At 37.6% G+C, this 15738-nt stretch overlaps 1 protein-coding gene across 1 annotated transcript in view; it reads left to right on the plus strand.

Annotated features, from left to right (window-relative positions):
• DNER (delta/notch like EGF repeat containing) overlaps nt 1–15738 on the plus strand; it is a 129481-nt gene that overhangs the window by 89242 nt on the left and 24501 nt on the right. The window contains exons 3-7 of the mRNA XM_072407696.1: nt 834–928; nt 2390–2556; nt 5385–5530; nt 13467–13620; nt 13731–13844. Of these exons, the coding sequence (XP_072263797.1) occupies nt 834–928; nt 2390–2556; nt 5385–5530; nt 13467–13620; nt 13731–13844 (676 nt within the window). The remainder of the gene's footprint in view (nt 1–833; nt 929–2389; nt 2557–5384; nt 5531–13466; nt 13621–13730; nt 13845–15738) is intronic.

Below are 15738 nucleotides of genomic sequence, written 5' to 3' on the forward strand. Positions count from 1 at the left end.
TGCAGCGACGTCACCGGGAAACCCCGGTGATCGTCACTGCACTCGCCGGGAGAAGAAGTAAGAGAGAGGACGTGTTCGGAGGAGCTGTGGGGACCGGGTAAGTATTTTCTTACAGTTGTAATCCAATTGTCATACAATGTATGACAATCGGATTGCAATACAACGTTTGTTTATATTTTTAATCACCTGGGAAAAGTTTGGGTTTAACACTTTTTGCAAGTGTTTTTACCCCGAACTATGTCGGGTTTAACGCCCAGGTGGTTATTAATAATAATAATAATAATAATAATAGTAGGTCAGGTTGAAAAAAGACATAAGTCCATCAAGTTCAACCACTAGGGAAATAAACATATCCCAGATATAAAACCCTATGGACATGGTCCAGAGGAAGGCAAAAAAAAAAACCCGGTACAATTTGCTTCAACAGGGAAAAAAATTCCTCCTGATTCCATGAGGCAATCAGATGTTCCATGGGACAATGGTCACTGTTATTTTTACTTTAAAGCCTTAATATCCTCCAGACGCAAAGAGTTCTTTTTTGTTCTTTGTAAAGATCTCAAATTGAATAATTGGGAAGGGGGTTCTTTATATGAACCATTAATTTATTTATACAGGGTGATCATATCCCCCAAAACTGGCCTGCATATTCCAGATGTGGTCTGACCAATGCTTTGTACAGTGGCAGGATAATTTCTCTATTTCTGCAGTCCATTCCTCTTTTGATGCTAGAAAGTATTTTGCTAGCTTTTGTTATGTTATATGATATTTTGATAGGATTGGAGTAAAGGCAGTAAAATGATCTTTACAATGGTTTCATTTTACTATCATTGCAGGTGATTCCAGACATTGCATGTGGAAATGCCAGCTCTAACACCTCCTCAGGTGGGCGGCTCGTGACATTTGAAGTTCCAGAGAATACGACAGTGAAGTAAGTTTTCATACGCAATAATCATGTGTTAAAGCTGAACTCCAGGAAGATATAAGACACTAATTAATGCAGATCTTCATCTTTATTAATGCAGCATATTATTCATTTTGAAAATGCAAGTATTGTAATGCAAGTATCTAAATCTGACTTGGGATCTACATTTTGCAGTAGCCTGTACAGCAGAGCACAGGCTAAGAGAAGTAGAAGCAATGCAAAGAGCCCAATCAGTTGTGCTGCTACGCACTTTTGCGAACAAGAATCATTTTGATAACTTGGACAGTACAAAGTGGCAGATAGATTTACTCATCTGCCTGCTGCTTCTTTACTGTCTTGTCAAAGGCTGGGGAAGGGACAAGGACTGGCTGTTTTACAAAGTTGCAGTAAAATCAGGTCTCCTGTGGCAGATATGTGTAAGGCTACGTACACACGTCCGATGATTCTCCTCCGATTCTCGCCTCAGGGCTAGTATCGTACAAGAATCTGACATGTGTACAGCGGCTGTTTTGATGTCGTTCATGGATCAGTCCTTGCAGATCCACGAACAACAAAAGACGAATGACAGAGAAGGAGGCATAAAGATTTCACCATGCCTGTTCTTTATCTGCACGATCAGAGATATCTCACCTCCTGTTGTTTTCAATGACCATCTTCACATTTAGGAGGCAGTGGCACCTAGGGCACTCAGGGTAAAAATATATAATGTGCATGAATCTTAAGTGGTTATGTGGGTATGTGAGATGTCCTCTTTCAAAATGGTAGCAGCTGTGTTATCATAAAGGATAACTAAACACAAGAACAAAAATGGGATATATTGCAGGCTTCCCTTCTTTAGATATGGTGGCTGCATTGCTATTCTTTTTTCAGACTACTAAACGTTTACTGCAAGTATACAAATACCTGTTGATTGTGCCATACATGCTGTTTCCTTTGCCACTTCTTGAACTGAACTAAAGGAAAAAGAGTGATATCTTCCTATTGTAAGCTGTTAATAATAACTCCCCTTTGTTATGGAGATGTAGAAAGACAGACTTGTTTAAAGTCTAGGCTGGATGGCAACAATGGCTCCTTCCAGATAAATAGTGAAGGAGTAATTGGAGCCACTCAAGCACAGAGCCAGGTGAAAATAGAGAAATACTAGCTACCAACTAATATATCACATGATGACTAGTAAGCTGCACATTATATAAATATAGTTTGGGTTTAGATATGGTTTATTATTGTAACTACTGCTCCACCAGCTGCTTCTATGTTTTCCTCCCCAGGGGAGACTCTGGGAATGTTTTTGTATTTAAGTATACTTTTTGTGTTTGACCTATGAAAATATAAAGAACAAAAAAGATTTGTTGCCATTAAAATAGGTCAGTCTCTTGTTTGCCGTATGCCTGAAGTGATCCTCACTAACATTTCATCTGACAATGAGATATGGCAGGGTGATACCTTTCTATGTTCTTGAATCCTTAGAATCTCCCAGGATGCCACTGCTTTGCTCATTCTGCTATGGAAAGTGACAGCTGTAGGCTTCAACCAGTGTTCGCTTATAGATGGCCGAAGTGTCACTCTACTGCAGGCTCCAGGGGGTCTTGTCTTTCCAGAAGAAATGCTGACTCTTGGAAGCAATCATTTCATTGGTATGTATAGCTAATGTCCTCATTTTTAAGTGATTTATATTTGTTTCTATGTTGTATTTTTTCCTACTTATGTCTCCCATACATGTACCCTAGAGATTTTTTTTACATCACAGCTTGATACTGTGAAAAATGATTATGCTTTGATAAATGTTTGTCATCATGCACAAAGAGTGGGGGATGACTAAACTTTACTAGAAACACATTGATGAAACCCAGCAATTTTTGTACATGACTACCACTTACCATTGCTTAGAGACATCTCCTTCATTTTATTACAAATACAAAACCTTGCAGGATAAACAAACAGCTTTGAGGTAAGTTTGTGTACCCTTCTACTAGATATTCTTCACACATGTCTCAATGTCAAAATGTCATGCTGAAAAAAGCAAGGTTTAGTTATCAGAAAGCTACACATCATTTCACCTTGTTTTTTTTTTTTTTATGAAGGTCATTGATGAAAATGTATACGGATCTCTAGGATAATTACATTTTGAAATGAGTCTGGTGCTGGTTTTCTGGTTTTCTTAACGGACTGTTAACCTTGACACCTGCAGTCATGATTGTCTTTTAGTACTGTCTATCCCACCCGCTGTCACTCCAGACAGGGATGACTCAGAGTTCACTTTCAAGTTAGCATTCAGGGGGGAAGGTTACACTATTTCTACTTAGAGCATTCAGAGATTTAGCTTACAATTTTTATAGTATTTATTAAGTAAAAGACAACAAAAACACAGTTCAATGAACAATAGCAACAAAATAAAAATAAAGGCAATACCAGTGAAATAATACTCAAGTAAAAGTTGGTTTGCCTTAGTCCAGGTTGTTGGTACAAAATTCAGTTTTTATTCAGAGTCACTTGGCTCTCTGCAGCTCTCATCCAGGCAATGCCGTTGTCCTTAGCAAGAAGATGTTATGTGTGAGAGCTCCTTTCGATTGGCTTACATGTCTTTTTCTATGCCCATTACAGCAAGGTGTAGGAGGTCTGAGAGTGGGTGTTCACATAGATTATGATGCTCTGTGAACACACCTAGAATGGTCCTAATATAGCAAGAATTATTATTCCACAGGTTCTGGTTTTATGAACTGCCAACCAGCAGATTAATTCTTGGTCTCAAAATGCTCACAATAATGATCCCGCTGTGAATCGGCCAGGACTACTTTGTAAAGAACTGTGTGGTGGAAATATGACAAATAATAATAAATGTGGTTCTGGATACAGCTAAGAGGTCAGAGACCACTTCACTACCCTTATCTATGAGTTCTATGACACCTGGCCCCACAAAATCCCAACTTTGTTGTAAACTGTACTTGTAATTACAACTGTGTTGTAAAGTAGTGGATCTAGAAGGATGTGGGTTATCTGATGACACAGAGGAAAACCTGACTAAAATTTATGTTCCTGTGTCCATAATATTTGACACAAGCCCCGAAGAGGGACTCTAGCCTCTACTCCTGTACATTTAAGGGGTTCTCTGGCACTCCCCCCAATATCACACATATTTAATCACCTAATAGAATCAAAGAAACCATTTACTGGTATGTTTGTTGATATGTATAACCAAATTACACTTTAGCCTCTTCTTGCCACAGAATATTTTAGCACAGTGGACCATTTAGGTGGCCTTTTGCAACTAGAACATACAGCAAGGTTTTTTAGTTGGAAATTAGTTTTTTATTTTAAATATTAATAGGCTGTGAACCCAGGTTTTATTCTTTTAGTTGACTCATGAAAAAGAGTGTTATTAAATACCAGAGGTGCCACCATTGTCTTGTAGTGGTCTGTAAAGAATATAATCTCCAAGGGAATGCTGGAGCTCTAACCTATTTGCTTGAACATGAACTGATTGAGGCAGAAGCTTTTTCATGATTTTGTATGTAAACTTCTCTGTGAGAACCTCCAAAAATCTATTTTGATTGTGTTGTTGTGCTGTTTGTTAGCTACTCTGTTGCCTGCTAAATGAAATAGAGAAAAAAATACTACCTGTACTTGCCTGCCCTGCCACCTATGCCACAGATCTTCATTTGCTCACAAAAGCCCAAGCTATATTTAAAATCTTCTGCATTCTACATACGTCTGCTGGCCCCTGGACACAGTAAATAGAACTATGTCCCATTTTTGAGAACAAGAAATGCTGCACATTATTCATCTGGTATAGCTCTTTAAAAAAGTGCAGATCTGAAACACAGGTGGGGAAACGGTAAGTAATAATAGTCTTCTTTTGCAGGAAAGGTCTTTTTTTTATTATTTTCAGGGTTACTAAGTAACAAAAATTGTATGATCTTTTCCATATGGCATGGGAAGTTAAGCTTTTATCTGCACTGGTTTGCAAATCTGACATGTATTGTAATACCATCTTCAACTTTAATTTTTTCTCCTTTTTTAATCATTAACTTTGATTTCTAAAAGGTAAACCTAAATGAAAATTGACCCTTTTATTCATACAGGGAGCTTAGGCTATCTACTTTGTTTTTCAGTTTTCAGACAGTGCCAAAGACATAAAAGTCTATTCAACTCTCATTTGTCTTCCATAGCTTAAACATGCACATGGAGCTCAATGCTAACTCTCTTACATATAGAAAGCCTGATATAAAAATGTCAGAACCTCTAGTTTTTGCACAGCTGCAGTGTTATTTTGACAGCATTTGTAGCTCAGTGATTACTCTTATGTTCTCTGTGTTGCTCAATAAATCATTTAAAAGGGCATTGTAAAATATTATGTATATTAATTGGTAATAAATGTGTTGTTATTTTTATTATGATTCGTTTTTTTATTATATTAATATACTATGTATTCCATATTATGATGACAATCCTGGTTTCATTTTAGGTTTTGTGAATGATTCTGTGAGTAAATGCATTGTGGCCTTACGTCTTGTTGTGGTAGTCAAAGTGACCGACTGCACACCTGAAGGCAGCAGCACAGAGGCCCCACAGTGTTATGGCAAGGGGGAATGTGTTACCCAAAAAACTGAGGTAAGAATTACAGTAAGGTGTTAGTAAAAAGTTTATGTTTTTAAAAAATACTATTAATTGCGCTCTATTAACCATTAAAGCGAATGTAATCCTTAACAATGAACTTCTTTTGTATGGTCTGTTAAAAAGGTCTTAGGAAGTATATTGTTATATCGGTTTAATAAATGCAGAAAATATCTGATAATAAATGCTGATACCACTGATAACTAGCTGTTCTCTCTGCCTGTGCTGCACAGATATCATATTGTTGCCAGTTCTCTCTGTGCGCCAACCTCCCACCTGTAGTTCTGGTATAAGGGTTACAATGAGTTACAACATGGTAAGTGTTGTCATGCTAGAATGGGAAGTGTATTACCTGCAGGATTGCTAGGTGAAAATAAAGGGAAAGAAAGCCTGAAAATTGGTGTGTCAGCAGACTTTTGTTACCCTCAAAACTGCTTTCCTACAAATCAATTAAAATATGCAAGTTTTGCTTGAAACAAATAAATGCAGTGAAGAAAGAGGTCAGTGCAGATAAGAAAGAGGTAAAATGCTTGATCAATCCACCAAATTATAATCTTTAAATCATCTAGGAAGGATCTAAGGCTGTTGGTAAAAACAGGCAGAAAGTATTAGCCTGTGAATACAAACTTTTTACACTGATTTTGTTCCAAATATCAGGCTTTGCATAGTTAGGGTAGTACAATTTACCAAGGACTGTCTAAAATGTTCCAAAGCTACCAATCATATTCTAGCCTGAACTGGAGGATAACATTGAAAAATTATAAAAGTAATAGGCACTGTAGACAAGCACAGAATCTATTTGTTTTATTCATTCCATTACCATTAAATAATGCACAGTAAAATATCCAAACAAAATAAAACATTTAAAGTGTAATGGCAGACAGAATGAAGAGATTGTGCTGTGTGAATCATGAATAATGTATAATATGAAACTAGGCATGGTGAAATTGTCCATTTGAACATGATACACTTTTTTTCCCAATTTTACTGTGATTAATGATAAACTAAAAGTGAAACTAATTCATTAAAGCTCTCCAAGGCTGGAGAGGATACACTTTCATCAGAGAAGCTGGGTAATCCAGCAAACTTGGAATGGATTTCTTCAAAGTCATTTGCTAGTAAATGTTTTGAATCCTGTACCAGATTCATTCCAGGTTTGCTGGATCACCCAGCTTCACTGATGAAAGTCTATCCTCTCCAGCCTTGGAGAGCTTTAATAAATCAGGCCTATAATACACACTCATTTACCTACCTTAAATATTTTGTTAATCACTGCCAGCTTGGTGACCCCAGTTTTCTAGAATACTTTTAGAAATACAGCTTCATCACCCCCCTGCCCTGGACAATAAGAAAGCAGCAGTGGATAATTGTATAGTTGTCTGGGGTTCAGATTTAAACTTTCCATATGCTGAATTTTAAAGTGACAGGAGCCCAAACTTAAAAAAACGTTCTGATTCAGCCTACTATTCCCTGTACCTTATTCTAAATACACAGTTAATTCATATTTTAGTGTTGTGATAAAAAGCTACTTTGGGATAATCTTCAAAGCTGTTTAGAAGAGAAACAGATTTAGCATGATAGTGATAGTAGGGATTAATCTTGGCAAGCCTGATGCCTGCATTTCACTATGTGCTATCAGTAATCTTGTTATTTCTGATGTTGTTTGCCAAGGCAGAATTATACCTTCTGCTGGAGCCTACATAAACATATCCCAAATAATATGGAAATGCAGCCAAGCTTCTCAATGTTTTATTATGCTGTGGTAAAGAGATGTATTTCTAATAATGCTCCATCCTTTCTGCCTATCGTTATAAAAAAGAAATATGACTAGGATCTCTTCTCTACACGAAGGCTGTAATAACAGTTTGTTACAATTTCTTAGAGGTTGCGCCGCTGAAATATGTTACTTCAACGTCATGAAAACCTTTGCTAAAATTCCACTGATTGCAATGTCAGCAAAAATGCATCCATTATACTTTAAAGCTAGCCTCAAGAGAGCTCACTTCCCATGTTAAGAATAGTATGTCTTTCTCAGTAATGTTAGGCGTCACATTTATCTTCATTATCTGACTTCATTCCATACTTTAGACTGTCTTTACTCTGTATACAAGAATATCTCCTGATTTCCTTGGTAGAAAGGTATTAAAGTGAAACTAAACTCAACTCTCTTCGCTCATTCACCATCACTAACATCTTAACCTCTTCATTTTTTGGATTCAGGATCTCCAGCCATTTTAATTGGCCAGGCTGGAATAATGTTACTATTAATTTTGTGCACCAACGTATGTCAAGATTGCATGCGTAGGTATGTGTACAGGAGGAGGAATAGCAATTATGCGGCTAGAAGCAATGTGTCCCTTCCAGTAACCTTGACGGAAAAGCATTAATTGAAACCATGTTAAGACACCTATACAAAATCGCTCCCAACCACTCCTATATAATTGAGTGGGAGTAATAGGGAGCACAGTTCAGCATGAAGCACAATGTTGCGATTTACCAAAAGTCTAAATGGGGCCTTAGGATTGATATTTTTGTTATTAACATAATTAAATTGATCTTTTTTCAAGTGTTAAAATCCAATGATGTTACTTTTATCTATATGTATGGTTTGAATGTATAAGGGCAAAAGTATGTGGATATTTCATCACAATATTAAGTTTAGATGTTCCAGAAAAGGAAACCGTTATAGTGTGCAAACACATTTTAGACAACTGCTGTGTGCTTTTGAGACACTAGGCCTAATTTATGAAAACTGGAAAAGATAGACCACCATGGGAGAACCTAGGTGAATCAACACACCTAGAATGGATTCTTAAAAAGCATTTACTAACATTTGCAAAATGTTTTCAGTCCTGGACCACATCCATTCCAGGTTTGCTAGATCTCCCATGTTAACCTATCTTCAACAGTCTTGGACAGCTTTCATAAATCAGGCCCACTGTGTTGAATTTATGCCAATAGTTTGGGGAAGGCTCTGACCATAAACCCATTGAACATCCACAGGATGAATAGAAACCTAGACCTTTCAATATCAGTACCTAACATCACAAATGCACTTTTGAAGTATGTAAAAATCCGCAAAAGGAGGGAGAGGATGCCTTAATACTCTTGTTCTGGATTGGCATGTCAAATCACTTAGCTCCAAAACTCAAGTTTTATTGCCACTGTCTTTAGGTTGTCATAATGGCTGCAGACTATAGGCCAAGAATCATTGTGCCTTATAAGTTATCTCTGCAAGACCAAGTAGGCTCCAAGACCAAGGAAGGGTAGAAAGAGGAAGAGTGAGTAAGAGAGAAAAGGGAGGGAGGAGATGGAGGGCTAGAAAGAGAGAGAACAACAAAAAATAGAGACGAGAGAGGGAGAGATAAAGATAGAGAATGGTGTGTGTGTGTGTGGGGGGGGGTTTATCTGCACCCTTGCTCTGCTGAAGTAGGTATATGATTCTTCTTTTTTTTTTACTAAACACTTCTTTCAATAAATTCTTTCCATGTTGATTAAATTTTGATTCTGGATTGTACAGTAACATTTTTTTCTCTCCCCTGTGTAGTGATGGGCTAACTCACTGTTTTCTTTTCTAGTAAGCTCCTTTGAAGTCAATTGCTAGTAAACTTCAAAGTTCGTCACATATTTAGAGAGAATAAGGCAAACTACTGTTAAAAGAGACAGGGGAATGGAATTGAAGACAAAAACCTGAAAATGCTATACTGTGTTAAAAACTGTTAGAGCCTGAAATCCTCCACATGAAAACCTGGGAATATTTTCTATTTTTTAAAGCAAATATTTAAAAGACATTCAAATGAAAAGTTTGCCTAAGACAAAGTGCAATTTTTGTCCTTGGAAACAATTTTTCATTATCATTTCCAGTGACAAGGAGTCACAGATAAACGAACAAGCTTTGTACTCACATAGCTGTTTGGTCCTATGGGGAGGGGAGCGGGAGAACGAGTGAGGAACACCCTGTTGTGCTCTCCTCCCTTTACTCGTATAGCAATTGTTCCCCATTGGTCGTGTATGGATTTGTTCTGATGGATCCATCAACAAGGTCGGGCAACTACTGTACACATGTCAGATTCTCATCCAGGGAAAAGCATGACTGTTCATATGGGTCTAGAATCATGTGACATGTACACAGCCTATCTTATAATTAGGACACTTGGTAAAGAGAAGCACTTTTATATTAATGTGATATGATACTTAAGTCACTTAAAACACTGAAATCTGGTATCTGTAAATTTTAAAGCAGAACCCTGATAAAATAATCTTGCATTAAAAGAAAAAAAACAGTATAATAGCAATTTTTGCTGCATTATTCATCCTTAATCTAGAGCTATCTCTTGCAGTATTTTTTCTGCCACTTTATATGCTCCGTCTTTCAGGGTAAATAGTGTCTGGCATCATTCAGATCATTTCCTTAAATCTGAAAGCATCATGGACCCACTCCTAGCCTATGACTAGACAGTGAATGGAGATGCAGCAACATAGTCAGCTTATCTCTCTGTCCACTGTTGACTTCAACTATCAGCATGCCCCTTGTTAGCACATGAACTGACTTCATGTTTTGTTGCATGGGAACTTCTAATAGCTGAATCCAATCTAAATTTAAATACTCACACTGCTTGCATTTAAATCAAGTAAATGCTTTAAATCTTATCAATCAACCTTGTCTTTCTATTGCCTATATTTAAATAGTGTCATAGAAATTGCTAGCTTAAAGAGGTGTTATTTGCACCCCTTGATAATAAATGCTACAGCTGGTAAATCCTCCAGGTCCATAATATTTTAATAATTCTAAGTATTGACTTTAATTTCCCATTAAAGGAAACCTAAATGGAGGTGACCCCTTCTTTCCTAAATGCCTATTGCTTGGTAGCAATGCTGATTTTATGGCTTTAGTCATTTTAATTCACTACGGTGAAATAAGTATGAAAAACAGTAGTTTTACCTTTCCACTTTTGTTTCAGTGCATTGACTATGAAATTAAGTATGTTTGTGAAACAGAAGGATAGCCACTAAAGCAGCATTTTTAGATGAATATTGAAGATCAGTAATGGCAACCTACATCTCTTACTTAGCATTGATTTCTTTAAAGCTCTGGTTTAGTGATATGCCTGCACCCCACCTCAGTTTCATTGCTTGAGGGGTCAGGTATGAAACTGTAAATCATGATAGTTGCTGAACCTTCCAGCGTGTCATTGTTAAATCTATTAATAGGCGTGCTTTAAGATACAAAGAATAGAAGAGACATCATCTTAATTTTCCTGGATAGGGATTTACTAAGTAAGTACAGACTAGAGGATATAAATCAAACATTCTTCCTAATAGCCACATGCTTTATGTATTCTATGTACGTATCTTTGGCGGTTTGAATTCAAAATATCCTGTCCCATTTTACCTATTGGGTAGCCTTTTATAGATACTATTTTACATCTGCCAGTGCTATTTCATTCCCAGCTCTAAAGATGTGTAAATCTTTCATATCAATAAATGGAAGCATTAACCCTTTGTACAACCCTTGTGTTATAAATCCTTAAATGACATTGCTGACAACTGTCCCTACAGAAAGATTTAAAGATGTGCATATTGTAAATGCAACTCACACACAGTCAAACACACAAAATTCTAGCAGTAACTAATCAGATTAAAGCAATGTTTTTTAACAAGCTATTCTCGTTATCATGAAAAAGGTTTATTTATCTCCCCAGGGTATTCAAGCTCTTTGTTACAGATATTGGAAAGAGTCTTAGAAAATTAAATCTTGCTTGTAGTGCTTCTATGTGCTGATACAAAAGACTATGAAATATACTTGTCAAATAAAGTTATTTAGCTTGTGTGGCATGAAGAAGTGTATACTGATAATACAAAAATATAGCAGTAGTTGGTAATCATTGTATAGGTGGGATTCACAAAATGGAATAAACAAACTTGGTGTCAGATTCTGCCTGTCTGCATAGGACAGGAAATGAAAAAGTTAAAAAGGAATGGGATGTTTTATTTCAAACCCTCTCCTAATTGGCATCATTAGCTACAATGTTCGTTTCAATGGTGTCTATTTTTAAAGCAGTGAATTTGACATTCACTGAAACATTCCCTGGTGGAGAATTGATTACTGCCATTGAAACACATGGCCCATAATTGTCTCCGCTAGGGAATTTTTCAGTGAATGTCAGATTCGCTGCTTTATAAATAAACCCTAATGTATAGGCTGAAAAAAGTATCAAAACCATGGCAACTGTATTTGTATTCAAGGCTTTTCTCCCCCCTCCCTACTTGTTTTTGGATTATTATTTTTCCCAAAAATCTGAACAGAGTTGTATCCTGTTTTTAGTTGAAATGCAAACTGTAGTTGAAATGCAAACTTTAGTTGAAAAGCACAGCTGCATTTCTTGCAGTGTATTATTATACAGTATCTATATAGCACCAACATACTACGCAGTGCTGCACAAAGTCCACAGCCACGCCACCAGCTGTCCCCAAAGGGGGCTCACAATTTATTATCGCCACCATAGCTATATATCTTTAATACAATCCAAGGCCAATGTTGGGAGGGAAGCCAATCAACCCAACTGCATGTTTTTAGATTGTGGAAGGAAACTGGGGTGCCCATAGGAAACCCACACAAACACAGGGAGAACCTGCAAACTCCATGCAGACCGTGCCCCGGCCGAGATTAGAAACCTTTGACTGAAGTGTAGAAACTTATAGCTGCCTAAGAGGCATCACTTTGTGGCTGTAAATGCCTGCATCTCTTTTTTAAAAATTTGGTGCCCTTATTCCTAGGTGTTATCAGCAAGCTATGTCTAATGAAAAATTATATTCTTGGAACCCCCATGACTTCCGCAGCCCTTAAACTTTTTTTTGACCCCTCAGGAACACTTATTGCATTGTGAAATATTGGAGGAGGTGCAGAGAGTTTGAAAATATGTGGTGGTACGCATGGCAAATTATCATCAAAATCAAAGCTGAAGAACTGATACCTCTCCAAAAGTAGCTCAACCTAGCTATCTCCTCCACCCTATAGTGACTTGGCAAACTTTTAGCCTGTTATTCTCTTAGGGCCCATTCACACCTATCAGTTCCAGTTCATTTGTTACTGCAAAGCACTATACACACATTGCTGTGCCCTTCATTTTCAAAAGCATTTCAAAGTACTAATGCAACACACCACAACACACTGCCAGCTTTTCAGTTTTTTGCCCTGAAAATAGAAACTGAGCTGAGAGAACCCTGAATTGATGAATTGATGTGCCTATCGTCATGTCTTCTCAGGGCTGTTTAGTGAATTTTGACAACAGAGAGGTCAGTTAGATATCATTATTACAGATCACAGTGTAGTAGAAAGGACCTGGATAGGGCCATGAGCAGTTGTGTTGCTGCAGATTTGCGTCTCATTACTACCAGGCCTGGAGAGTCCTGGAAGGAATGGGTGAGCCAGCCACTCCTCCCTTTTTCCAGGCCTGAAATTGAGGATGACTCTGGAGCCCCTGGCTGATATTAAATTTGCACCTGTCTTTGAGACGGTGGGGAGATGCAGCCTGAGGCCAGGTGGCTCATGTGGACAGGCTGGATGTAGCCTGTATTCAGGGAGAGCCTAGGAGGTCTCCCAAAGATTACGTCTGCAGGACCAACAGCCTCGAAGAATGTCAGAAAGAGGGAGTTTTAGTTTTTTGTAAATACAAGTTGGCAGAACACCCTGAAGTTAAAAAAAAACAAAGAAAATCACTCAAATACAAAACATTACTGGGTTTTAGGTAAATGTATGAATGTTCATAGTTTGGCAACAATCTAATTTTTATTTCCTAAAGGAAACCAATAGTTTGTGAAAGTTGTAAAAGTAACTTTAAGCTGCTGTGTTAGAGGGCTCTTTTATCTTTATCCTATCCCCCTAGTTTTATACATTTATGTTTTATTTATTTCTCCCCATCTCTGTTTAAAGGAGATATATTCCTGCCATTGTGAAGAAGCTTACATTGGCACCTACTGTGAGGAGTTTGATGCCTGCCACAGTCACCCCTGTATGAATAATGCCACATGCAGTGACCTCCCGCAGAGGCATGATCGGAAAAATGCAACCTGTTCTTGCTTGCCTGGTATGTGTGCTGTGTGAACTTTAAAAGCAGCCATTACTAGCAACTCTTATTGCAAATATACAAAGTTATAGGATGTTTTGATATTCAGTATGTCTATGCTTTCTGTTTAGGCTACACTGGTGAATTCTGTGAGTCAATAGTGGACCACTGCTCTCCTCAGCCATGCAGAAATGGAGCAACATGTGTGACCAGTCTCAGTGGCTTCAGCTGCCAGTGTCCTGAAGGTAGGACAGGCATATTTTCTGTGTTTAGCTGCATGGTAATATTACTCTATAAAGACATACGAACAAAGAGTAATTGTGCAGGCCTGTACGTTTTGTCTTTTGAACTGCATTTAGCATATAGCTTTTTTAAAATAGCAGCTAGGTAGGCGGTGAGTGGTCCATGCACTATAGTCCATTACTCTGCATTCCAGGGATACGTTATTAACCTTTTTCTTCAAAGGTACAAGTTAAGGATGTAACACAGAGTCCTGAAACATTTATAAACCCCTAATGAACCTAAGTATATCTACTTACGTTATGTTTTTACTTAATTGTTTAATGCTTTAAGTATTTCTGCTTGGGATAATTTATATTTTATTTGTCTTAGTGTCCGTTGTCACTGGCACAGAAAGTTAGGGCAAATCCAAATCTTAGGAAATATTCTCATGTAGTGAGATTTCTTTTCATGTTCTGTTGTATCTATGGGGCAGGAAGTGTAGGAAAATCTCTCTTCAAAATAAGAAAAATGTTTAGCCTTCGGTGACATTGGCAGTTGTTAATCCCCACCCTCCTGTGCAGACAGGTTAGGCTTATACTTACCTTCCACACAGATAACACAATCTTGCCATTCTTCTGCAAAGGCATATTTATTTCAATAGATAAACCTATATTGTGAATGGCTGATGGAGGTCATTAAAAGTATTTCTACCCATTGCATTAAAAAGGGCATTGGCACACATGTGCAAAATGGAGTTGTTTTATTATTCTCATAATCTGCAGGAAAATTTTATGTTGTCTTGCAGTTTGCAGTTCTAAATTACATTTATATAACAACTGTCTGTGGTATGCAGTAGATTTTATCCTGGAATTGGCTAGGAATTAGAGACGTTCCTCCTGTGATTTTGGACATGTGCAGAATGAATAGGAGCTGAGATTCTCCTTTAATATCACTATATTCTGCAGGAGTACCTTATGTCAGTTTGCAGTTTGTAGAAGTTCTAAGGTACACTTACATAACAGCAGTCTGTGTTATGCAGTAGGTTTTATCCTGGAATGGGAGGAATTGGCTAGAAATTGGAGATGTTCCTCCTGTGATCTTGGACAGGAGCTTCAGTACTTCCTTCCAAATGGAAAAATAAAATGATGATAATGAGGCTTTGTGGGTGGAGAAAGCAGATTGAGAAAAATATTTCCAGGCAGTGCTTTGTGTATTGGGCATCTGATAATACATAGTTTGAGATGATATTTTTCAGGATTTTACAATATTCTGTAGCTTTTATATGCCTAGTAGGAAAATTGAGGTTTTGATGTGAAGCAGTGTGCCCTGAAGTTCCTGCTTACACTTTTGCTGCAGCATGGTATGTAAAAGACTGGATACAACTGTCAGCAAAAAAGCTTCAGAGACCTTAGATCTCTGTTCAGAACAAGAGCTGCTGTGCTCATATAGCTTTTCGTCTGATGTTTATCAAAGCTGAAAACCAGAGCTATAGGTAAAAGCCCAAGTACATAGGATATAAAATTATAATTTTATTATAGGGAAATGGTAGAAGGTTCACCACTGACAACAGTATTGCAATTAAGAGCTAGTGTGTTACCTAGAACATTGATAAGTCAAGCTTCATTTCCTGCTGCAGAGCCTAATGTAATAATATTTTTCAGCCAAAATCCAAAAGCAGAAGTAAAATGATACTTGTTATTATGGTGCCATACCACTGAATATTACATCCAGTGATGTCCTCTGCTACCGTGTTTCCCCGATTTTAGGACATCCCCATTAAGTAAGCCACCCCCGATTTTTAAAAAAATAATTAAAATAAGACACTCACCCGTTTATAAGACAGCTCCGGGTATCTGATCCTGCGTGTGTGCCCTTTATGCTGGCTGCAGCGTGTGTGTCTTTGATGCTGGCTGCAGC

This window comes from Pyxicephalus adspersus, chromosome 4 (assembly GCF_032062135.1).
Source record: "Pyxicephalus adspersus chromosome 4, UCB_Pads_2.0, whole genome shotgun sequence".
Lineage (NCBI taxonomy): Eukaryota > Metazoa > Chordata > Amphibia > Anura > Pyxicephalidae > Pyxicephalus > Pyxicephalus adspersus.